This window comes from Cottoperca gobio, chromosome 12 (genome assembly GCF_900634415.1).
Source record: "Cottoperca gobio chromosome 12, fCotGob3.1, whole genome shotgun sequence".
Taxonomy (NCBI): Eukaryota; Metazoa; Chordata; class Actinopteri; order Perciformes; family Bovichtidae; genus Cottoperca; species Cottoperca gobio.
The window spans coordinates 19,080,566-19,106,925 of NC_041366.1; the positions used below are offsets into that span (position 1 = coordinate 19,080,566).

Genomic DNA, 26,360 nt, shown 5'->3' on the forward strand with positions numbered 1-26,360 from the left:
ATCGTCCCCTCACTCGCGAACAAGACCCCGAGATACTTGAACTCCTTCACTTGGGGTAATGGCTCATTCCCTACCCGGAGTAGGCAATCCACCGGTTTCCTGCTGAGAGCCATGGCCTCAGATTTAGAGGTGCTGATCCTCATCCCAACCGCTGCACACTCGGCTGCGAACCGATCCAGTGACTGTTGAAGGTCACAGACCGATGATGCCATAAGGACCACATCATCTGCAAAGAGCAGCGATGAGATCCTCAGGTCACCGAACTGCAACCCCTCTCCTCCACGACTAGGCCTCGATATCCTATCCATGAAAATCACGAACAGGATTGATGATAAAGCGCAGCCCTGGCGGAGGCCAACATTCACTGGAAACGAGTCTGACTTACTGCCGAGTATCCGGACACAACTCTCGCTTTGGGCGTACAGGGATTGGATGGCCCTCAAAAGTGACCCCCTCACCCCATACTCCCGCAGCACCTCCCACAGTATCACCCGGGGGACCCGGTCATACGCCTTCTCCAGATCCACAAAACACATGTAGACCGGATGGGCATACTCCCAGGCCCCCTCCAGGATCCTTGCAAGAGTAAAGAGTTGGTCTGTTGTTCCACGACCAGGACGGAATCCGCATTGTTCCTCTTCAATCAGAGGTTCGACTACCGGCCGAACCCTCCTTTCCAGTACCTTGGAGTAGACTTTACCAGGGAGGCTGAGAAGTGCGATACCCCTGTAGTTGGCGCACACTCTCTGGTTCCCCTTTTTAAATAGGGGAACTACCACCCCGGTCTGCCAACCCCTAGGCACTGTCCCAGACTTCCACGCAATGTTGACGAGGTGTGTCAACCAAGACAACCCCTCAACACCCAAAGCCTTCAGCATTTCTGGACGGATCTGATCAACCCCTGCGGCTTTGCCACTGTGGAGTTGTTTGACTACCTCAGTGACTTCCATCAGGGAAATTGACGATGATCCCCCATCAGCTTCCAGCTCTGCCTCTACCATAGAGGGCGTGTTAGTCGGATTCAGGAGTTCCTCAAAGTGCTGCTTCCACCGGCTGATAACCTTCTCAGTTGAAGTCAGCAGGGTCCCACCCTTGCTGTACACATGGATGGTTTGGATGGTTCCTTGCTTCCCCCTCCTGAGGTGCCGGATGGTTTTCCAGAAGCACCTTGGTGCCGACCGAAAGTCCTTCTCCATAGCTTCTCCGAACTTCTCCCACACCCGCTGCTTTGCTTCTGACACGGCAGAAGCTGCCGCCCTTCTAGCCTTCGATACCCTGCAACTGTTTCCGGAGTCCTCCCGGATAACATAACCCGGAAGGACTCCTTCAGTCCTTGAGGCACCTAAGACCTTGAGACCACAGCTCATCACTGCAGCTTCAGCAATAGACGTTTTGAACATCGCCCACTCAGGTTCAATGCCCCCAACCTCCACAGGGATGGCTGAAAAGCTCCGCCGGAGGTGTGAGTTAAAGATCCCCAGGACAGGGGCTTCCTCCAGACGTTCCCAGTTCACCCGCACTACCCATTTGGGTTTACCAGGTCTGTCCAGAGTCTTCCCCCACCCCTTGATCCAACTCACCACCAGATGGTGATCAGTCGACAGCTCCGCCCCTCTCTTCACCCGAGTGTCCAAAACATGCGGCCTCAGATCAGATGATACGATTACAAAATCGATCATTGACCTTTGGCCTAGGGTGCTCTGGTACCACGTGCACTAATGAACATCCTTATGTTCGAACATGGTGTTTGTTATGGCCATTCCATGACTAGCACAGAAGTCCAACAACAAACGACCGTTCGGGTTTAGATCAGGGAGGCCCTTCCTCCCAATCACGCCTCTCCAGGTGTCTCCATCGTTTCCCACGTGTGCGTTGAAGTCTCCCAGCAAGACTATGGAGTCCCCTACTGGAGCCCCCTGCAGGGCTCCGTTCAGGGTCTCCAAGAAGGCCGAATATTCCGAACTGCGGTTTGGGGCATAGGCACAAACAACAGTCAGAGTTTTCCCCCCATAACCCGAAGGCGTAGGGAGGCGACCCTCTCGTCCACCGGGGTAAACTCCAACGTAGCGGCGCTCAGCCGGGGGCTAGTGAGTATCCCCACCACGGCCCGACGCCTCACACCTTGGGCAACTCCGGAGAAGAATAGAGTCCAACCCCTATCCAGGAGTACGGTTCCAGAGCCAACACTGTGCGTGGAGGTAAGCCCCACCAGATCCAACTGGTAGCGATCCACCTCCCGCACTAGTTCCGGCTCCTTCCCCCACAGAGAGGTGACGTTCCACGTCCCCAGAGCCAGCCTCTGCTGCCCGGGTCTGGTCCGTCGAGGTCCCTGACCATCACTGCCACCCATGTGACAGCGCACCCGACCCCAGCGGTTTTTCCCATGAGTGGTGGGCCCACAGGATGGATGGATGGGAGGCACCACGTAGCTTCTTCGGGCTGTGCCCGACCGGGCTCCGTGGCAAACCCGGCCACCAGGCGCTCGCTGTCGGGCCCTCCCTATGGGCCTGGCTCCAGACGGTGGCCCCAGGCTTCCTCCGGGCAGAGTCTCTCCGTTCCTTTCCCTTTCTTTCATGAAGTCGTTTTTGAACCATTCTTAGTCTGGCCCCTCGCCTGAGACCAATTTGCCTTGGGAGACCCTACCAAGAGCACTAGGCTCCAGAAAACACAGCTCTCAGGTTCATAGGGACACACAAACCTCTCCACCACGATAAGGTGATGGTTCCCAGAGAGATCAAATACAACCTTAACAACCTAATTATAAGTAGTTGCGTTAGTGCCGTGCTTGTGCCCTCAAGTTAAAAACATTGCATCTGCGCAGCCTTAAACCAAACAGAGCTTTGAACTATTTCATTTACTTGACAATAAACTGACAGCCTGATGTAATGCTGCAAGCACACGGCTGTAAATCTCAACAACACATGTCGATATTAGATCTACTTCCTCCTATAATTTGAGACAAAGAGCTAGTAGAAGTTATGTAGGTGTGATTCATTTGTTCACGGTGTGTGTGCAATAAAAATTAATGAGCTACCAGTCTTTTGGATTCACACAGTAGGCTGACTCAATCATATTTGCTTGTTTTACAACAATAAAACATGTATAAACAGTTCACTTCTAATTAAATACATATGTATGCTTTCATCATAAATCTATTGGCTAATGTACTTAATCATTCTTAAGTGCAACTTGCACCTGATATACCTGACATATACATATGTTTGTGTTCAAGCATAAATATGGCGATGCCGTACCGACACCGTGGCTCAGGACGGAGTTATCAGAGAGCGGGGGCCAGTCGGCGTGTGACATCATTCTTTACTCAGGTAGACATTACTCCACTGTATCATATATGCTGCAAACATTGGTTTCTGCTAAATGAATGTTAATGTGTATAGAACCTTTATTATCTCAACTCTGAGCTCTATAACACACATAAACTCTGACACAACTAGCACTAAGATCTGTCCTGATGCAGGTAACCTGGTGGAAAGGTGTTTTTAATATCCACATTTAAAATCGTCCTCGATCAGAAAAGTTAAGACAGCAAAGAAGTCTCAAAAGCGTTTCTGGCTGACAATATTTGTTAAAGTTAGGCGTGCATTGAGTCCCTGCATCAAGTGTCGTGGGTGTGCAGATCTCTACCTCTCTCAAACCCTAAAGAAAGTGCATCACAAGGGGAAATGAACCCCACACCCTGCACAACAGGTGATCTGAATAACCCTCCAATCAACTCTGGGGAAATGTGACTTTCAAGAAGACTAACGCTTGAAATCCACATGACTCCTATGAAACGTATAAGGAGTTTCTAATCAAGTACCAACCATCTGTTAAAGTGACATACACTCCTCTACAAATTCCTCCACAATCTGAGTGGTTCAAAGATTTATTTCCATATATACGCACATATATGTCTTAATGCTTAAAGTATTTTGTGCAAAACGTGTATATATACACTTGAAACTAACAAACACACCTGGCAGTGTTCCTGGATGTTAATCCAGCGAGGGGTGATATCAGTTACACGCAGAACAGCAAGGCATGATGCTAGGAGTCATCAGCCAATATGTAAAGCTTCCTCCTATGACAAACGCATATATATTGGTTTTTTTGTGTCGTCTTTTGACGTAATAATTTCCCCTTTTTCCCCAAAGATGTGCTGCTCTGCAAGATTTAGTGAAAGTTGAATCAAGTTTGTGTGAAATGGAAAATGGAAATGAAATGAAACCACTGCCACGTCATCTGATGATAATGCTTAGTGGTGCATTAATAAAAATGTATTTATATTAATTATAATATATTATATTATATTATTTATATTTGCAATGTAAAATGTGCTGACAAAACTACTAATTCTCAACCGTACGACAGATAAAGACTTAATGTCTTAACAAAAGTCTTGATTTGATAGTTAATCCTGTAATTTGTCAACTGTCTGCATATAAATAGATTGATGTTGATGAAGAAGAACAGGCAAACAGACATCATATGATCTCAGCCAGACACCAGACAAATACTTTCTTTGCAACACGCTATTCATAAAATGACAGGTAGGTTCCACAGATGCCAGGAACATGTCATTAAAGAATGCCATCTTGCAGGTATCAGCAGAACATTTGTGTCCTACTAAAATACACACACAATGCCAGATAAGCATTCCCTCTAACCATTTACAAGTACAGACGTGCCTGTTGGGGGCTTTCATGCAACAGTATTACGACATGAAAGAAATCTTTATGTGAAATCTTGGACAAAAGGTCTGAACTGTTGATGACTTTAGATACAGAGAAGTGTGTGATATTGTGATTCTTCTAAATTCAGAATAGGCACCTCAGAAGGCTCTACATCACCGGTCACATTTAAACATTATTTAAAAGTTGTGTGTTGTCTAACTGTACATATATGCAGTTTATCAGTGTTTTGTCATATTTATATCATTTATTGAAAAGTTAGTTAGTGTTTTACTATAAATAAAAAGTATTCTGGGGCATTGGATGATGTATTCCTTACATTATAAGGGCCACTGAAGCGTGTGCCCTCCTCCAGAATAAGACGTTTGAAGGAAATGCGAGTTTTCAGTTGCTTACCGAAAGTTAGATGAGAAGATAGATACCACTCAAATATCTGTGTTGTAAATATGAAGCTTCAGCAAACAGACATTTAGCTTATCTCAGCATAAAGACTGGACACAGCAAGACACACAGCACTTTCTTCTGTCTGTCTGTATGTTGGTTATCGTGAAGAGAATTCAGTAAAAAAAAACACAGAACAAGTGTTATCAAGTTCATTCAAGGTGGAGATCCACAAATCATATTCTCTGTGTTGTTCCTAGGGTGTGTATTTTGAGAGGGGCATAATTAACACCTTTAACTTGTATCTAATTGTAGAGGCAGGACTCAATGTTCTACTTTCACGCCTCACCCATGTCATAGATGTGCTGCCAGATGGCCTCAGTCCAGCGCTGCGTGTCTTCAGGTGTGTGTGTGGTCAGCGTGCAGGAAATTTCTTCTCCTTGATGCTGCGTGCTGAGGTGTATACTCCCTCTCTCACACACACAGACAATGGTATCCTGACACACACACGCACGCACGCACACACACACACACACACACACACACACACACAGTTTCACATTGAACTATTCAGATAAAATTGCTAGAATTTTCAGCTATGGGAGAACGAGATCGCGGGTACAAGCGGCCGAAATGTGTTTTCTCAGGCGGGTGGCGTCTCCCTTAGAGATAGGGTGAGAAGCTCAGCCATCCGTGAGAGACTCGGAGTAGAGCCGCTGCTCCTTTACGTTGAAAGGAGCCAGTTGAGGTGGTTCGGGCATCTAGTAAGGATGCCACCTGGGCGCCTCCCTAGGGAGGTGTTCCAGGCACGTCCAGCTGGGAGGAGACCCCGGGGAAGACCCAGGACTCGGTGGAGAGATTATATCTCCTCACTGGGAACGCCTCGGGATCCCCCAGTCGGTGCTGGAGGATGTGGCCCGGAGTAGGGAAGATTAGGGTTCCTTACTGGAGCTGCTGCCCCCGCGACCCGACCCCAGATAAGCGGTAGACAGTGGATGGATGAAGTACATTGTATTATGACCCTACACTATGGGTCATACAAAAAAACCCGATGGATTGTTTGGATTGATGATTAGTATTTAACAATGTGTTGTAGTTTATAACCTTTACAATGTTTTTGATGTGAAATCTCAGTAACTAGTAACTATAGCCGTCAGATAAATGGAATGGAAGTACAACATATAATTAAATGAAAACACCAAAGTAAAGTCTAAGTACGTCACAAAACACTTGAGTAAATGTACTTAGTCACTTTACACCTCTGGATTTGCACTATTGTTGTGTTGTGTGTCATAAGGTGTGAGTCTAAACAAATGATTAACTGTCTACGTGTTTCTACGTGTTATTTTTATAATAGAGTGTGACAGTGAGCAAAAATATTCCACTCTTTAGATCCTCAACATCTGGTTTCCTCTCCTTGGAATTGTTTTTTAATTAATTCACCAGTGCACTCGGCGAGCTTCATCATGTTGTCGTCAAAACCGTGAATGAATCCATCCATTTATCCATAAGACTTTTCTCCTTTAGAACCAACCTTTTTGATGGGGATTACAAGTAATGGCGTGTCCTTAGACTCCAGGTCTTCTTGACTCCGATAGCACAGAAGACTTTGCCCCTTGAGGACGCTATAAGCATTTTCCCAGCAATTAAGGTCCTTCCCAAGCTGAATGAGAGCAGGGAGGAATTTGACACGGTAAATGATAGTGTGACATTATATTAAAAGAATCACAAGGCAGGATAATATATAAAAATCAAGTCACCTTCACTTTGAGTTGGCCACTTATGATTGGGTGAGTCATGCACAGAGGCTGAGCAACAAGGCGGCAGCACATATTGCCATACAGAGGCAACCAGAACGGATTATCCTCTGGGAAAACAAAGAGATTAGGGAATAACTTTCAGGGGGGGAGGATTAACAGAGGAGAGGAAACAGGAAGAAGAGAGGAGAGGATTTTTAACTCACCTGTTGCTGCTAGTGACAAATCATGGGTCTTGAAACCTTCCTGGACGTGTTCGATTCTCAGTGTAGTATGAGCCAACAGGTTATACTTAGGCCCCCTTAAGACAGAACGCATTGAGCAAAATCAAGTTGACACTCAGTTATAAAATATATCCCCCCCTTGCGTGTGTGTTCAGGAAGAATAGTCATTCTCACAGTGTAGAAAGGTCAGGGGATAAAGGCGGCGACACACTCCCAGATCCTACATTTCCTCCACTGGATCCACAGACAGCTGCAGACTCAAACGCAGCACGGATCTTTTTCCCAGAGGAGCATCCCACCGAGCCCCCCAGACGACTCGCTCTCCTGGGTCCTAGAGCCCCCGGGGAGAAATCCTCGACCACACAACTGCTGTACAGCTCAACGCGAAGCTGAAACCCTGGAGCCGCCTCCTTGCTGCTCGTACACATTCACACGAGGACACATTAAATGTAATTTAGCTTCGATTGGACCAAAGCTGAAAACAAATGTCAAAACAACACTTACAATATGATAGTGTCTTCAAAACAGATGTCAGTTAAAGTCCTGTCTACCATCACCAGGTCAGTGTCATGGATCTGTGTGCCACACTGAAGCAGGCAGAACACAGCACAGCGCTGTAGCTCTGCAAGTCAAAGAATAGAGTAAAAACAGCTGTTCTAAAGGTCTTAAAACATATTTCCTGTTATGATACACACAGTGCACTTTTATAAACTTTTACCAAAATGATATCTGGTAAATGGTAACTTTCCATGACTTACCTCCTTTGTTTTTGAAGTACTCTGAGTCTTTCCACATCAGTGGGATACGCAGGTCTACAGAGTGCATTTTGTTTTTTAAGTTAGAAATATAAAAGCCAATTCAAGTAGTTTTATGAATTTGCAGCAAGTTATTTAGTGAACACTCACCTGAAAGAGATACTTTTCCCATACATGGCACAGCATCTTCAGATGGCCTGCAGTAAAATGAGCAGATGGCTTATCAACACATACTGTACAAACATACTGAACATTTATGGAATCCAGTAAAACAACAATATCAATAACAGCCTTAAGAAAAACACCAGTCTGTCAATCTGTTACACAATCTCAACAAAACGTGTCAAATGTTCATTTATTGTATCGTAAGTGTCGCTTATTACATAAATAGCCTATGCTTGCACATTTTGTATGCATATGTATAATGTTACATGAACATATGCATTATAAACAGAACAAATCAGGTAAACCCACACATATAAACAAAGGCTTGTTTTGGAATTAAGACACGTGGACAGAAATCTAATTGAAAACCTTCATACACAGTTCTGCAAAGGTATTCTCTGGCTACAAAGAAGAAGAAAAACACTGCATGCAGGGCTGAATTAGGCTAATATCCAATATTCCCAAAAAAAAAAAAGATCAATCCAATTCTGGAGCCTCATCAAAAGAGAGCGACCAGAGGCAGGGTCGCTCTCTTTTGATACGGCTCCAGAATTGGATTGATCTTTTTAAACCATTATAAAGCCCTCGCCTGCTAAGAGTTGAACTTAAAGGAGTCCCCTCTGGCTGACTTTTCATCCTCTGACATCACAAACCACAGCCAGCTTGGGAGCAGTTACAGCATAACTCGGAAGATTAAACTTCTAATTATAACTAAAGAAAAATAGTTCACTAATTGGAATGATATTAAACACTCACAAACACTCAAAGTAGAAACATATTTGGAATACCTAAACATAGTAAGTGATAAGAATCTCAGAAGAGTTTGGCAATAGGTAATGACAGACACAGACAGACCTGTCATAGTGATGAGAGAGCTGCAGAGACACAATCACACGTTCAAATAGAAAAGAAAAGGGAAATATTAGGGAGGAATTCTTACTTTCTCCCTTATATTAAGGTAAAAGAAATGTGCAGTTATATATATATATAATAAAACATTATATATTGTTATTATTTATATATTTATTTATAACTGCAAATTCTTTCTTTTACCTTAAAATATATACACAAGATATCCCTGCACTATCTGACCTGTGTCCCACTCTCTGTAGGATTTGAGCTTTCCTCATCTTCTGTAGTTGGCTGAGCAAGGCCAGAATTCGGGCATTGCAGGTCAGCAGGCTCTTGGAGGCCTCCAGGGCCTGCTCTCTCCTGGAACAAGCTGCCAGTAGTTTACTGGCACCCTCCCGCATCCTCACCTCCCTCTCAATCTGCTTCAGCACCTCTTCGTCCTATCCGAGATGAGTGGAAAATAGAATATTGGAACTTGTACTTCATGGTCCCCAGAGGATGAAGCCACATTATCTGATGGTAGTCATTTTTTATTACTGGCCTTGTGAACAACCTGCTGATCCTTCTAGCTAAAGGGTTCAAACACACTGACCCACAGCTGTTACATCAGAGCCCGTACCCCATGAGGTGACGGGGTTAAATGAGTGCATCACATTAATACTTGGATGTAGTCCAGGCGTCAGAGCCAAAAAAACTAAACTCAATTTAGGTGAGCAATGACAAGGTGCATGTTGTTGGAATTTACTTCCCCACAATGTACAATGCTACCTTAGACTTTGTCTGTGACAGATGTTGTTATTCTTTGACAATCCTGTATGGAGCAATAGAAAAACGTCCAGATGAAGTAATGGAATTCCTTGTTGTAATTCTTTATTGATAATAAAAGTTTCCTAATAAGATTTTTAAAGGAGAGTCTCTTGTTGAGTGTTTGTTTATTTCATGTTGCAGACATTATAACGCGTTGTTGTGATGAGTAAGCTGTTAAGAACCTATAGGACTAGAGATGGCCAGCGGCGTAAAGACCAATTGCCCATTCCGCACCCCACTACTTCCGCTCGGACCACGCCCATTTTTTTACTCAGCCTTAATTTTGATCTCAACTACACACCTGTAAAGTTTTGTGACCGCATCTTGCACAGCTGTGACGCTATTGGAGTGACAAAATCTGTTGACGGACGGACAAACACACACACGCCTGGCAATTCTGCCATGATGACGCACATACTAACAAGTGGAAAACAAGTCACATGTGGTCATGTCAACATTTGATTTCTATAGATTTATTACCAGCTGTGACAGACAGCATGTGGCTGGTCTTGTTTTCACCTTGCGAGTATCTGTGCATGTCATCGCTGCAATATGCCTCAGGCCCCATTTGCTGGCGTTATCCCATCTGCAGTCATTAGACATGCACTTGAATACATTATGGTCCCGTCAGGTGATTCTTCTAGAACATACAGTTTCCCATTATTAACGTAATGAACATTAATGACGTTTAGACTGTTTCACAATAAACAATATTACATAGTGTAAGCTGCTGGTTAATTGGGCACAGTCTTGAGGTTTTCCATGCATTAACGAGCCATACGTGTTACGTGAAGTGCAGCTTTAGGGATCAGTAGGCCCCCCTGCATAATTCAGTCATGTTTTCTGAGCCTAAGCCATGTGCATAAATTGTGATTTAGTTCTTGATCCCAAACAATTACATAACCTGATTCGCAAAAATAGTTAATTTGTGCCATATTACAATACCTTTCAAATAGTATAAAGGGTGCACTGGAAACAGATGAATGTGATCAACAATATATATACTATATGCATTCAAAGGGGCAACTATTAATGAACCATAATGATAAAGCACAAGATATATTAACATGTAAAATGACTATTACCTGTACAATCATACACATTCCTGTGCTGGACCACAATATAAATACCTGTAATTAAACAGAAATACATAAAATCTTCCTTTCTCGACTAACCTGGGTGTTATCGCTCATGTTCCTTCTCTGCGGTGCCTCAGAGGTCTGCTCCGGTCAGCCGGCAGTACAGTGAGTGGAGCGACTAATCTCACAGCTGACTGACTCGAGTATTGCAGAGGACCTGTGCACAGAGCAGTTAGTTACTCAGCAGATGGATCAAAACAGTCTTAAGCCTCACTACAAGAGGTTGCAGCATGACGGATTAGTCTCAAACCTCGTATTCAGTCAGCTGTATCTCATGCAACAGCATCTTAAAACACAGATTAAAGTTCGACTGTATTGTAAGAAAACTCAACACGAATATACAGAAGCCTACTTGAGTTTCTATGAATCTGTACCAAAAGGGAACTGAGATGAAAGAAAGAGTCAAGTTGTGGAGGAAGAATGTGTTTTATTCAGATCTTACAGAATTCAACGTTTTACTGTTAATGAACTAATAAAACAGTTAAAGATAACACATGATGTGTTTTTGTTTCAAGTATCAAACATGTTGAGAATGCTGTGAATCTGTACAAGGACCTTTTTGAACACTATATACACATTACAACAAACCTCTCAATGAAAGCTTGCTGGCAGAACATTCTCCTTAAATAAAGTTTGACTAACCTCTGCTTGTAGGATGAGAATCGATAATTGAAAATGTGCACATGAACACACAGAAGAGGCATTATAAAAAAGGGTCGTTCATTTTAGCGTATAACTGTACATGATGTCAAGTAATGTTCTTCTTCATTAGACCAAAGTCGTGGCCTGCATTAAAACAAAAAACTCATAAACCAGTTTGCTTCTGTACAATATATCCCAGGTAGTTAATAATAATAATTAATAAGCAAATGAAGGAATCTGAGGCTTGAAACATAATGAATTATTGGGGAAATGCTGCCTCCTCTTTAAACCAAACTAGTGATTTACCAGTGTTTTAGTTATTAATTTGTACAACTCAATACTTATTATGTGAACTACTGGCTTTTTAAAAAGACATTTCAGTAAATTAAAAATGTTCAAAGTGCTTGTGAAAGTATAGTACATGTAGCTTCATTTCATTACAACTGACAGCAAAAGCAACAAAAACAAGTTAGTTATAAATTAACCTTTACAGACATAACTTAACAAAACACAAATGTAAAAAGGGAACGCCACCCTTCCTGCCTCTCTTTCATCCCTCTTCAACTTCTGTAAAAATGTCACTTAAGAAGTACTGAGACACACTGGTGGGCTCCTCCTCTATAGAGCTGCTCTCCACACAGTCACTCTGCTGAGAAGCTGAAACCTGAAGAAACAAAAAGATAACCAACGATGAGGGCGAGTAAAACATTCCACTGAATCAAGAGGACTCTCCATCCACCTCCTTACCTCAGCTGGACACGGGGAGGTGCTCGGACTTTGGTCTGAACATGGTCGGCTGCGCTCAGAAGTCTTTACGACGACAGCCTCCGTTTGAGTTGAGGATGTGGTAGAGGAGTGGGTGTCCTCTGCCGAATGTGTCGGGCTAGGTGTGGGAGCGACATCATATGATGTTGAGGCTACATGTGCTGGGGGAGTTTTCTTTCCTGCTGCGCGGGGAGTTTTGAACTTAGAGCTCTTGGAAGCTGCTTTGCCAGGTGGAGAATCGCTTGCAGGTGCAACGATGTTTGTCTCAGAAACCAAGGAAAGGGAACCTTTGCCTTTTCTGCCAGGTATTGGAAAACAAAATGAATCAACATTCATTTACAATCACAAACAAACAAGAAAACCGGGGGAATGTCTTTTAACCCTTTTCCTCACCTTTTCTCCTTTTCCACATCTACATGATGACCACTTCCTTTCTGTGGCTCAGTGACAACATCATCGAAGGCTTTTGACGGCACAGAAGGCCCAGGAAGCTCTGAGAGCTGGGGGGTGTTTGTTTGGATGGAGATGGACTCAGCTTTCTTTGCAGCGAGGGTCTTGCTGGCTTGTTTCCTCTTTGTAATATTGGGCTTAACCTGCAGTTTGGCTGGTTCTAAGAGAAACAGGTACATGATGAAACAGATGTGTCCACTTTGCTGAGTGCATGTTATTAGTGAGTATTCATGTACTGCATACCTCTTCTTCTAGTGCCCATTAGTCTCTGCTTTGTAGGGGGGGTCTCATCATTATTCTCTATTGTCTCTTGTCCTTTAGATGGATGAACTGTAGTACTCTCTGTTGCATAAACACAAAACAATTCACATTCACCATGAGTAGTATGAGCAGTCATCATCCGTTTAAATAAACAACATAAGAATGTAATGACTGTACCATGTGGATCCACTGGATTCCCCACGATCGAACCCTGGGGTGTGAGGAAAAAGAAATGTGTGAGAAAAACAGACATTTTATCACATTGCAGCTACACAGGGTTCCTTACAACTTCACTTACTATATATGCAGCTGGGTCCGGCCCAATGTCTTTCACATTGATGAGGCCTGTCTCACCACTCTCCTCCATGGCAGGCACAGGGACATTAGAGAGAGGCCTGTCTCCTGCTGCTCCCAAACTCTCTCCAGGAATACTGATGAGGAGTGAGGAAAGTAGAATCAGGCATTTAAAAAAAAACAAAAAACAGATCCCCGCCTGCATGAACCATCTGATAAAAAGGCAGGCACGTACCTCTGTTGCTCTATTGATGCATCTGTTACATGAAGATAAGGGAGGGGCTCAGGCACACTGCCCACTGCCGCCCCAGATGAGCAGACTGGGATCTCTGTCAGAGAGAGGATGAAGAACGGTTCATCTGCATCTGAAGGTTCCTGCCGCACTGAGAGAGAGAGAGAGAGAGAGATGTTAGCCAAAGACATGGTGCATATACTGTAAAATATACACAACACACAATCAACTGAAAACTAACTTACTGTCTGGAAATCTTGTGAGACTTGGACGACTTTGGGTACTTGACGTTGATGCATCCTGGAATTGTGAAGAGAATCAAAGAGACGCATTTGAGGATCGATCCTTAGATTAGAGGTTCTTGACCAAGATTATATCCCAACAGCAGTCAAAGCACATTTCTACATATCTGGCCAAGGCCAACTACTAACAAGCTTAACAGGAATTTCAACACAAAAAGACATAATGCCCGGAAGATACGCCTCCTCCTGCATATATTGATTATTGTCTTACCTGAGTACAACTGTCACGTACTTGTGCCAAACAACCCGGAGCGGATCCAGCTACATTTGGAGAGGGAATTTGGTCCCTACATTGTTCAATAGCTCCCTCTACTGGTTCTTGGATGTCAGGTCGACGTTCAGACACACCATCCACACCTGAGCAAGTACCAATTTCTGTGGAAAAGAACCATTATTGATCAACATACGTTCTGTAAGGCCATATCTGCTCAGTGTTCTTTGAGACATTTAATGAAATAAAAAATAAAAAAGGTGTCAAACCTGCTTCTGCTTGTTTTGTATTCTGGACTTGTTGGGGTTGTAGAGGTCGTCTGCTGCGTCCCAGGCTGGGTTTGGGTTTAATAAGCCTGGCTCTACGAGTCTGGGGAGCTTTTCTTGAGGGAGAGTCGGTTGGCTCCGACTGATTGTCATCAGTGCTTTAAGTGGAAAACAGACTGTTACAAGACAAACTAATAATTCCTTAATAATTAATTAAAAGGATTAGGCTGTAGATGAGATGTGACAAACAGTATAAACATTGTCTTGTGTCTTTTTGAGGACAGGATCAGGAAAATACGATTCATGTCTTACCTTCGGGCAGCTGTTTGATTAGTTTCAGTTCTTTCCTTTGAATCTGGTGTCGACTGTGTAATAGTCGGGCATATATCTTCCAATGATGACTCTGTTGAACCATCTTTTGAAGACTGGACATCTGAAACTGCTGTTGGTTGGGTATTTGTCTCTGTAGCTTTAATGGATTTTTCCTGTTGCGAAGCAGGTCCAGCCTCCACCTTATCATTATTTGACATTTTGTCCCCTGTGGATTCCCCTTCTACTGCAGGTTTTTCACTCCTCTCATTTTCAAAGACTGAGTCTGTCAGCACAGACTGATTCTCAGCGACCCAAGATGATGCTATGACGACACCGTCAAAGGACATACCCTTATCACTTGTGCGGTCTAGTGACTTATCTGATTCTGCAGGTCTTAATGTTGAGCTGATAAGTTCTGTACGTAATGAACAATGTGTTGAAGTCAAGTGCTTGCCAGTCTGTCTCTGCGAGTTCCAGTTCTGATTGTGCGTTGTTATTGTCCACAGGCTGTTGTTCTGTGGTTAAAGAGGTGTCCATATGGCACTGTTCTAAAGGTTTACTGATAACACTTGACTGCAGTTTTGTTTGTGTAGTTCGAGGAGAGGAGCCTAAATTGGGTTTAGGTTTGACTTTGGGAAAACGTTGCCTTCTGTGAAGCACATTTTGTCCGGAGCCCTCCGAGTTTGAGTCTAGTCCACATCCAACATCTATGTTTTGCTTCTCTGTTGAAGATAATTCATCGGTGGTTTTATGAGAAGAGCATAATTCCAATGATGGTACCGACACTGAAGCTGTGCCAGTACTCTTAATTTGGCTTTGTTTTTCAGGAGGGGTGGTACTGCAAGTTGGTTGTGCTTCGTCAGTGGAATCAGACCTGGAAGTTGGGCTGGAGTGTGTCTCTGCAAGCTGCATAGGTGTGACAGGGTCTTTTGTGACTTGACGTTTAGACTGCACAGTTCTTGACATCCGTGATAAATTGATTTTGGGTTTGACTGTTTGTAATCCTCTCATAGTCTGGCAAGTGGATTTTGCTTTACTTTCTTCTTTCTGGCTGACAGGTAACTCTTCTACAGGTGTAACACGTGAAGCAGGTGGGCTTTTGCTCTCTTGTTTTGCTATGTTTGACCCTTGTCCAACTTGTGATTCTGTGACTGATGAGTCAGATGTTGGGGGATTATTACAGCTTCTCTCAATTTTCACAATTTGAGACGTCGTCAGTTTTATATCTGTGGACTCAGATGTTGTGCTCGACTCTCTGGTGGTCTGTCCCCTACTAGCTTCAAACTGGGCTTCAGAGAGGTTCTGGTTTTCTGTGGGACTATTGAGATGTAGCTGTGCCTGCAACTACCTGAGCAAAAACGCCAAAATCTGTCTTTTTCTCCTCAGTTGTAGACAGTTCCTCTATAGGTGTAGGAGTCGTTCCTAAATCCAACAATGGTATCAAAACTGAAGCAGGACTTTGACTTGGTTGTTCAGGAGAGGTGCTACAAGTTGGCTCTGCTTCAATCTCTAAAATTTTCTTTTCATCTAATTTGGGGTTTGGAGTTGGGTTGGAGTGTTTCTCTATGATGTCTTTGGTGGTTTGAGGTTTAGACCGTACAGTCCTTGATGTCTGTGCTAGGTTGAGATTGGGTTTGACTTTCTGGACTCGACTCATCCTGGTCTGGCGAGTAGATCTGACTTCACTCTGTTCTATCTTACAGACAGGTAACTCTTCTGCAGGTGTAACACATGGAGCTGGTAGGTTGCTGCTCTCTTGGACTGGGGTTGAGTCTACGTTTGACCGTTGTCCAGTCTGCAATTCTGTGACTGCTGTGTCGGATGTCACTTGATTATTATAACTACTCTCCATTGCCCCAACATGTGACCTCAGTACCTCATCTGTAGACCCAGATGTTGACCTCGAGTCAATGGTGCTCTGTTCCAAACTGGGTTCAAACTGGGCTTCAGAGAAGTTCTGGTTTTCTGAGGCACTCTGATGTGATGTTGCTGCATCTGATTCCATCTGACCAACAACTCCACGGTCTGTCTCTTTCTTCTCAGTTGTAGACAATTCCTCTGTAAGAGTAGTCCCCAAATCCAACAATGGTATCAAAACTGAAGCAGGACAAGGACTTGGTTGTTCAGGAGAGGTGCTACAAGTTGGCTCTGCTTCAATCTCTATTATTGTCTTTCCATCTAATTTGAGGTTTGGAGTTGGGTTGGAGTGTTTCTCTATGGCATCTTTTGTGGTTTGAGTTTTAGACCGTACAGTCCTTGATGCCTGTGCTAGGTTGAGATTGGGTTTGACTTTCTGGACTCGACTCATCCTGGTCTGGCGAGTAGATCTGACTTCACTCTCTTCTATCTTACAGACAGGTAACTCTTCTGCAGGTGTAACACATGGAGTTGGTAGGTCGCTGCTCTCTTGGACTGGGGTTGAGTCAATGTTTGACCCTTGTCCAGTCTGTGATTCTGTAACTGCTGCATCAGATGTCAGTGAATTATTACAGCTACTCTCAGTGGTCCCAACATGAGACATCAGTACTTTATCTGTAGACCCAGATGTTTGCCTTTTGTCTCTGGTGACCTGTTCTCTCCTGGCTTCAAACTGGGCTTCAGACAAGTTCTGATTTTCTGAGGCACTCTGATGTGATGTTACTGCATCTGATTCCATCTGGCCAACAACTCCACGGTCTGTCTCTTTCTTCTCGGTTGTAGACAATTCCTCTGTAAGAGTAGTTCCCAAATCCAACAATGGTATCAAATCTGAAGCAGGACTTTGACTTTCACTTGGTTGTTCAGAAGAGGTGGTGCAAGTTGGCTCTGCTTCAACCTCTACTATTATCTTTTCATGGAATTTTGGGTTTGGAGATGGGTCTGAGTCTTTTTCTAGCATGTCGTTGGTGGTTTGAGGTTTAGAACGCACAGTCCTTGATGTCTGTGCTAGGTTGAGATTGGGTTTGACTTTCTGGAATCGACTCTTCCTGGTGCCAGATGGCTCTTCTGTACGTTTGACTTCTATACAAGAAATGTCATCTTTTAACAATGTTTTACTAGAGTCTGCTACCTTTGGGGCTTCCTCTGCAGCGGATAGTGTCTCAGTGGCTTGAGAAACGTCAGGAGCATCCATGTGGCTCTCTTCAGCTGTCCTGACTGTTACTGTCTCTGGTTGGGATTTTGTCTGAGCAGTCCTTGAGGCTTTGCCTAAGTTAGGTTTTGTTTTCACCTTGGATAATCGTCCTCTCCTGGTCTGTGGAGAACTTGTGTTTGAGCTTTCTAAACTTGAGGGTAATTGAGGGTTGGGGTCCATATCAGAACTAATCGTCTGATCACTGGATTTAATAACGGGGATGTCATCCTCGTCTGTCGTGCTGTTTTGTAGCTTCACAGTGGTAACAGTTTCTGTGAGTCCATCAACAGAAGTTGCAGAGATAAGAGGAGTGCTACTGTTCTCCTCTTGTGCAGCGGGCTTTGATGTAATCTCTTCTTCCAGCATTTGGGTGGTTTCATTGACACTGACTGATGTTGTCCCTGCAATTAAACATAATAGCACATTTACTGTAATTAAATTTAAAAGGAATGCCATCAAATTCCAATATAAAGAACATTTTGGATTCTGTGTCTCTAACCTGTTATGTGATCTTGTATGTCCATTAGATTCTGTGCTGACTGCGAAAGGTGAGCCATGTTGCCAATGGTCAATAGGGTTTGAGCAGCCTCATTGTAGCTTTCGTCCTCAGACACTAAAACAAAAAAGACCACCATAAAATGAATGAGACTTTGAGTCCATCTTAATATACAGTATATATAAAAAATAAATTCCACTCAGAATATCTCTTCAACATACCTTCTGTAGGATCTGGAGAAAGGAAGTTGATAACATCCTGCAAAGGAAACAAATACATTGTAAGTCACACCAAAAGCTTCCAATATAAGCATACGACTACCGGTAGTTGTGAAAGGATGTGATGAATATGGAAAACATGTCTTACAGTAACCCCAGTTACACTTCTTTGTGATTTTCTGTCTATGTCTTTGTCAGTTGATTACATCTGGACATCAAAAGGTTAGTTTGAGTTCTTCCAGCTATTGAATGAAGACTGCATGCAACATTATTCAAACTCGAAAATCTTGCTTTTCTTCATTTAAAATGTGCAAAAAAACTAACCTCACAATGAGTGTGTGATCCAACCGCAAATTCAATGCATACACTAAAACTGAAAAGAGGAAGTTATTGGAATAAAATAAGGTTGCATTTTATCATTGGTAGACCTTTTTTGTAAATAGAACTATGGATAGATTACATTAAATATTTTCAGAAATCATAATAAAATGAGAAGTGTAACTGGGGATAATGATTTCATTTCACTGGTACTACATTTTAGGCATAGGACACTTACAACAAGCAGGTCCAGCTGATGTTCACAAGGTTCAGCTGTGCCTGTCTCATTTTGTGCTCGCTCGCAAGAGGCCTCGGGGCACAGGGCATCTTGGGAGATGCCCAACACATCAGGCATATTGGCCAAGATATCAAGCTATGTGTGGGATGGAAAACCATGCACAAAGAAAAATACAAAATAAATATATAAAATAAAATTGATGGATGGTGTGCATCTGTGCAAGACATGATTGTAAACAGTTTCTCAAACCTCCTCCATGGTCTCTTCCACTTCTGAAATCACAGGCTGTGGAGAGCGCAGGCTGGCAGGCACAAACACAGGGGCAGTGCTGTCCCTACTGGGGCTACATGCAGTGTGCAGCTCCTCCTCCACCTTTTCATCTTCTCCCTGCGTTTCATCCTCATCATCAGTGTATTCTAACTGAGAAGCCCTAAGGGTGACTAGTTTAGGCTTTTTGGACTCTTGGGCTGATTGCAGCTTTGATGATCTTCCCCTCTTGGCTGTGCATTTGGGGTTAGGCCTGGCAGCAGAAGCAGTGGACCCTGCTGGTGAGGCATAATTGGATTCAGATTCAGTGGAGTGTGCAGCCTCTGTGGCAGGGTAATTCAAGGTCTTGGTGGGTTTAGGTAGTCTCCCATACCTATAAAACACAATCACACACACACTGATGAACTGCTCCTATCTTATTATATCATAAGTATTTTCATTGGTAATAGGAATCTTTCTGCATACAATGTTTAAATTGGAGTCATGGAAACATTGCACAAATATTGTACCTGGTAGGTCTCGGAGGTTGAACGGTGGCAACCTCTTCTTCAGAGGAAATGTCATCATTGGCAGACTTATCGTCTTGCCTTAAGGGTGATGCATCTTTATTTACCTGAAAGGTTAGCATAACTCAGTAAGCCAAAGTAACAATCTGCATAAATATCTGATGACTCTAAAGTAAAACTAAAATATAACAACCTGCTTGTCAGAGGCTCCATCAATCACACTCTCATCCTCTTTATCTGATGGGTTATCGTTGGTCTTTGTAGAGGGCGGTGGGGGCTTCTTACCATACTTCCGGCCCAAAGGCAGAAGAGGTTTTGGGGCTCGGCCTCGGGAGAGTTTAGCTGGCTTGATTGAGATGTCCTCGGCTTCATTCACACTCTCAGTCTTTTCAGACCTGAGTATTAGGACAAAACATGGACATTTAATGCCAAATAAAGATGCAAAATATTCCATTTTAAACAACATTTTTTAAAGTTTCATTACATGTCTGATTTTGGACAGTCCTCAGGGAGTGCTGCTTCGGTGTCTCCAGGCATAAGGGCCTCATCTGAGCAAATAAGAGCAAAACAAACATTTAAGTGACCAAATTTATAATATATATTTAAACACACACACACAATTATTGGCACCCCTTTAGAAAAAATTAGCATAAAAGGCTGTAAAATGTATATTTTGTGCAGCCTCCAGGATTACAGCTCTGAGTTTTCTCCTGTGATGCCTGATGAGGTTGGTGAACACACGGCACGGGATCTGAGACCATTCTTCCACACGATCTCTCCAGATCCTTCAGATTAAGAGGTTGACGCTTGTGGACTCTCCTCTTCAGCTCATCCCACACATTTTCTATAGGATTTAGGCCCGGGGACTGTGGTGGCCGTGGCAAGACCTTTATTCTGTGGTCAGTAAACCATCGTTGTTGTGTGCTTCGGATCATTGTCCTGCTGGAAGGTCCAACCACGGCCCATTTTAAGCTTCCGGGCAGAGGCTGTTAGGGTTTCATTTAACATCTGATGGTATTTGATAGAATCCATGATACCATGTATCCTAACAAGATGTCCAGGGCCTTTGGAAGAAAAACAGCCCCACAACATCAAAGATCCACCACCATACTTCACAGTGGGTATGAGGAGCTTTGCTGTAAGGCTATCTTTCTGTCTACTCCAAACCTACCTTTGACGTTTGTTGCCAAAAAGCTCTATTTTGGTCTCATCTGACCATATAACCCCGTCCCAATCAAAGTCCCAGTAACGTTTGGCAATGGCTTTTTTCTGGCAACCCTCCCAAACAACTTGTGGTGATGTCGGCGGCGTCTGATGGTCGTTTGAGACTTTCTGACCCCAAGACTCAACTAACCTCTGCAATGCTCCAGCTGTGCTCCTTGGATTCTTTTGCCAGTGGAACCATCCTCCTCACGGTGTGTGGCGTCAATGTACACACACGTCCTCTCCCAGGCTGATTCTTAACATCTCCTGTTGCTTTAAGCTTCTAAATTATTGCCCTGATAGTGGAAATGGGCATTTTCAACCGTTTTAAGATGTTCTTATATCCATTTCCTAATTTGTGCAGCTCAACAGCTTTTCGTCGCAGATCATCAACTGTGTTCTCGGGTCTTTCCCATAGTGAAGAATGACAAAGAGAATTTTAGCCTGTGTCACCTCATATTAATACCCCAGTGAAACAGGAAGTCATGGTTGACCACTTAAGAGTTCCTAATCAAACAGGTTAAAGAAGTAAGATGTGACTGGAAATATACTTCAGTTAGATTTAGTTAGTTAGTTAGTTTAGTTAGATTTATCATGGGATTTTCTAGGAGTGCCAATAATTGTGGCTCAGATGTTTTGGATAAAAATATTTATTCAAAGTTAACATTTATATTTTTCTTTCAATAATCTTACTTCAGTGAAAAGGTAAGATTTATGTGAATATTTTGAATGAAAGGCCGAGACGATAAACAATAAAATACATTTTACAGCCCGTTTTGCTCATTTTTACTAAAGGGGTGCCAATAATTCTGGAGGGCACTGTAGATACATACATACATATACATATACACACACACATACACATATATATACACATACATACATACATATACACATATATGTATACATATATACATTATACATTGCATTGTCTGTGCACATTTTGATAAAATAAATGATTATTTTCATGTACCTTGTTCATTGCTCGTTTCACCCTTTTTGTTTTTCTTATCATTTGGTTCCTCAGTCGAGGCATTCTTTCTTTTGCGTTTCTTCTTAGGCTTAACATCAGTGGTTCCTCCCTCATTACAGAGGTCCTCATTCTCTTTCTCTCCCTCCTTCTCCAAGTCAGGACATTCTTTTTGCTCTTCCTCATCTTCTTCCTCCACATCACTCAGTTTCCTTCCAGCTTTTTTGCCTACAGAGAGAATTAGAACACACAAGGATTGTTGAATTGAGACAAACTCGGGGCGAACAGCTGTGAAATCTGTAGCCCCGGATGATAATTAATTAAGTTATGAAGCAATAATACACCCCTCACTGAGTATTAAACATTATTTAAATAAAAAAAGCATGGAAGGATACCCTTTGATTTTCTCTTGCGCTTCTTGGGGGATTTCTTCTCAGCGAGTGACTTGAGTTTCTTCCTGTTTTTCTGAACTTCCAGAATCTTCTCTAGCAGCTTAGAAAAATATTCAATGTCCAGTTTGCGTCTATCTCCTGCAGAAAGGTTAGGCCGTAAACATTGCATTAAAATATATGCAGGGAACAGTAATCAACAGATATTATATTAAACCAGATAAACATATTTAATCAATACTTACGGAAAGCTTTGTCAATCCTCCAGGAATTCTCTCGCTCCTCTTTTTTAAATTTGTTCTGAAAGTTTAAATCAATAGAATTAACACAAACATTTGATTGAGTAATAGCAGTGGGTTGCTTCTTCATATTAAGTTCCATAAATATAGGCATTGCTGTATTCATCACTCACCTTTATCTCTGAGCGAGCTCTGTGAGGAAACAGTTGACAAATCATGGAAAAGTCTGTCCCCACCATGCTGATGGCCAGGAAGAACATGTCTGTCTCTGATGAAAAACAGCAAACAATCATGACATTAAAAACTAAGATGTTATATTTTAAGTATCTATATCTTTTATTCATATCGTTCAACCTTCGCTGGACCAGGGTTTCGAATAGGTCCCTTTCCTGAAGCTTGAGTATGTTGTAGTGGAGCCACGCTCAAAGATGGGGTCTCGATCCTGCGCTGGATTTGGTCCTTTGGCTCGCTGGACTTCCACCGTCAAGCTGAGACACGGGTTGACAGAATATGATTAAGCTCACAATTGGTTCCAGCATCTCCAATACCGCAATAATGTAGCAACGTTTGAGACCACTGACCTCTCTTCATCAATGATCAGTGAGCCATCCTCTGCTACTTTGACCTGGGGAACCATCATGCCGTCATCATCCTCCTCCTCGCCTGCCTCCGCCTCCTCATCTGCCTCCTCATCTGCCGCCGCTTCTGCCTCCGCCTCCGCCTCCACCTCTGTCTCCGCCTCTGCCTCTGCCACTTCCTCCTCCCTCGGGCTTGCCATTTTAGGGACCACATCAGGTTCCTTAACTTTCACTGGTGACCTGCAGGGATTACATCGCAAATATCAGGCAGAAGGAAGGGGGTTGGTATTCAGGCAATCTGTGTGTATGATTATGCAAACTACTGCCTGATGATGTCCACATGTAAACTATGGCTGGTGACAGATATTGATTAAAAATGTAGAGCATTTCTAGAAAGACGATAGCATAAACTTACTTCTCTCTCTCTGGAGAAGGCGGGACCACAGTCTCATTCTCTGGAACCGTGTCTTCTAAACAAGATCTGGAAAGAATTTAAATAATAGTCACGGAAGACAGCGAACCACAAAGAAATCCTTCATGTCAAATAAGATGCAGAATAATCAAACGAAAGCATCAGGAGGAGGATTAATGGGATTACATATTACACACGGTTGACTACATTGCGGAGCAGACACTTACGTCATGGGGTTAGACAGTGGCAGATAACGGATGAGGTCCCTCATGGTCATTTTGGCCGGATCTAAATTATATTCCTGTGCACGTGCCTTAGCTTTCTTGATTTTCTGCAACATCAAATGATAAACTAACATTAGAAAGTCATTCATCAATACACATACCCAACAGTATATTAGTATGTTACAACATTTGTGAAGTGGAGTGAGAAGAAGTACACTTACTGAATAATCAGATTTTACCTTTTCTTTGTGTATTTCCTGTTTGAGCAACTCTCTGAGTTTTCGCGCCTTTGCAAGCCTCTGTAAGTCTGACGGGTCATTCAGGAGTCTACTCAAGGAGAACGCTGGTGCCGACAGTGAAAGCCTACTCTTAGATGACACTAGAGTCTTGGCTTTCTCTGATATCTCGACAGCTTCTTTGTCTGGTAGAGAGAGGGGGACTTTATCTGGTTTAACTTCTTTACCTTGACTGCCTGACGTGCTTTCTATTTCTTTGCCACAGTCCGTCGGCAGATGGGTTTGTTCTGGAGAGTCCTCCGCTGTAGGAACAACTGAAGGTTCTGAGCTGTCAGAAGGGATGAGGGTGGCTTTGGGTTGAATTTTAAGCTGCTTGCTCTCTTCTGAAAGTCTCCGTCTCCTTGGGGACTGGAGTCTCTGAGGGGCTGCTGACGTCCCAGTTTGGCTGGATGTAGTTGGCTTGTCAAGGTCTGAGCCAGGGACTTCAACAGGAGTTTCAGAGTCTGCCTTGGCAGGGGTTTTTGCTGTCCGAGCAAGGGTGGAGGGGCGGCCTGGGGCCACTTTGGGCTTGATGGAAACGCGCTTCCTTCTCTGGACTGCTGCTGAGGAGCTGGTACCTTCCCCATGTTGATCGTTACCATCCCTAAAAAGTAGTAAGAATAGTTATTATTTATTATACATAACAAAAATAGTAGTCAGGCCATGTAATGCTCGTCACTCACCCTGGGACTGTAGGTTTTTCTGATGGGGTCACAACAGGCTTGTTATCTGACACAGCAGCAGCAGCAGCGCAGCTCTCACTGACGTCTTTGGGGGTCTCATTGGTCTCCTGATTTTCTGACGGGGCTTCCGGAGGTGTTGCTGCTGTTTTCCCTGTCGTACCAACATTGGGCCGGATACTAAATCTTGACCGACGAAACATTTTGACCTGAAAACAGACAGGAAGTCAAAGCTGCATCAGCATCCAACAGCTGAGAGTTAAATATTACGTACCCCAGTTTGACAGGAATTAAGATTGCATTGGTTAAATTTCACAACAGACTTTTAAAGTGAAAAAGTCTAAATACAAAGAGGCAAAGCACGTATCACTAATCATAAGCTCAGTCACATAATGTCACATCAGCATCACTGCTCATTACTTATGCAAACATATTACTCTGCTGGGCAGCATTGCAACATCACTTCGCATACATTTAAAATGCATGCAAAGTGTTAGTGGTAGAACAGTAAAGGACATTTATTGCCACGTGCTGCCAGATGAATGTAGTTTAGTGTCTTTAGATCATTTAACCTTGCTGTATTGCTGTAAAATATGGTTTGGTCTTGAATAAAAACACACTTTGTATTAATACAGAAGTACAGTCACAATCATTTTTGCCTTGCTTCAATGTAGTGAAAAGACTACATCTTCAAGATTTACATTTATCATTTAAAATACTGACTTTATGCATAAATGTGCACCTTTTTTTTCCTAGTGGCCATTTGTATAATCTTGAGGAAATGACAACTGCAGAGTGTTGTTATGATGAGGATTAGTTAGCGTTTATTTGTCAATGATAACGTTACCTTACGTCAGCGATGCGACAAACCTTCACTTATTGCTGTAGTAATAGAAATAAAGCAACTTTCTATTGTGCAAAGCTCAGCTGTTCTTTTAACAGGACAGGGTGGTGACGTTGACAGTTGAGAAGCCGTTTAGTCTGGTCAAAAAGATAATCACAAGAACATACCGCCAGAGATGTAACACGCTAAAACACCTCGAAACTCCTTCAAGATATAAAAACGCGTCTATTAAGGGGAAAAACAAGAGGAAAAAGAGCACAAACTCGCATAATAACACTTTTAGTATGAGTCGTCCTGACTGGGACCGTCCTATTGTTACTGTTGTGAAGCTGAGGCAGACACATTTATAATTTCATTACGTATATATTTGTTATTTACCTTAAAACAACGTACCTGTTCAAGAATATGTCGTTTGCTGGGAGAAATAAGCTTTAATTTATCGACGAAGGGTGGCAAGTAGCGGACCCCATGCACACACTAATCCGCCATGTTTTTCATGACGCGGAATTGACCTGAGTGAAAGGGTTTGTGGGTAATGTAGTCAGTCGCTGCAAAGGACTGGATGAGGCAAGATCCCAGATTATTTGCAAGGAATGTGAGCAGCATTATTATTATATCTTTAAAGGCTTTCAAAATATTTTCTGTAATACTCAGTATGTAAAAAGTATTTTTATTTTTTATGTAAGTAAAAGTGACTATATATCAATTCAAAGTTAAAGCATTCATAATGTAAAATTATAATATTAATTCTGATATATCAATATCCAAGCAGCTTTTTGATGTTAGTTAAGATGAGTGGGTAGCTTTATTTATAACATTTTATAAACTGATCATATGTTTTGAATGTAAAAATGTAATTTTCAAAGTAAATACTAACTAAAGTCA

At 42.8% G+C, this 26,360-nt stretch overlaps 2 protein-coding genes across 2 annotated transcripts in view; both read right to left on the minus strand.

Annotated features, from left to right (window-relative positions):
- The window catches only part of LOC115016867 (rhotekin-like), a 16,585-nt gene extending 5,760 nt beyond the window's left edge, over positions 1-10,825 (minus strand). The window contains exons 1-10 of the mRNA XM_029444940.1: positions 10,808-10,825; positions 9,066-9,265; positions 7,959-8,005; positions 7,812-7,865; positions 7,558-7,675; positions 7,228-7,467; positions 7,036-7,130; positions 6,833-6,939; positions 6,607-6,735; positions 5,422-5,569 (exon numbers count right to left, since the gene is read on the minus strand). Of these exons, the coding sequence (XP_029300800.1) occupies positions 5,422-5,569; positions 6,607-6,735; positions 6,833-6,939; positions 7,036-7,130; positions 7,228-7,467; positions 7,558-7,675; positions 7,812-7,865; positions 7,959-8,005; positions 9,066-9,265; positions 10,808-10,825 (1,156 nt within the window). The remainder of the gene's footprint in view (positions 1-5,421; positions 5,570-6,606; positions 6,736-6,832; positions 6,940-7,035; positions 7,131-7,227; positions 7,468-7,557; positions 7,676-7,811; positions 7,866-7,958; positions 8,006-9,065; positions 9,266-10,807) is intronic.
- A 348-nt stretch (positions 10,826-11,173) lies between these two features.
- zgc:162472 (transcription factor TFIIIB component B'' homolog) lies at positions 11,174-25,992 on the minus strand. The gene is given in 31 exon segments (XM_029444458.1): positions 11,174-12,077; positions 12,161-12,476; positions 12,572-12,788; positions 12,872-12,970; positions 13,067-13,100; positions 13,188-13,320; positions 13,419-13,566; positions 13,661-13,715; positions 13,929-14,092; positions 14,198-14,352; positions 14,507-14,961; positions 14,963-15,430; positions 16,077-18,019; positions 18,118-18,231; positions 18,336-18,372; positions 18,889-19,023; positions 19,138-19,528; positions 19,665-19,768; positions 19,855-20,056; positions 20,146-20,209; positions 21,838-22,062; positions 22,230-22,364; positions 22,469-22,523; positions 22,636-22,730; positions 22,817-22,950; positions 23,044-23,280; positions 23,456-23,521; positions 23,680-23,783; positions 23,916-24,555; positions 24,635-24,840; positions 25,869-25,992. Coding segments are annotated over 30 exon segments (7,239 nt in total). The 5' UTR covers positions 24,835-24,840; positions 25,869-25,992; the 3' UTR covers positions 11,174-11,963.
- Between the last annotated feature and the right edge of the window lie 368 nt (positions 25,993-26,360).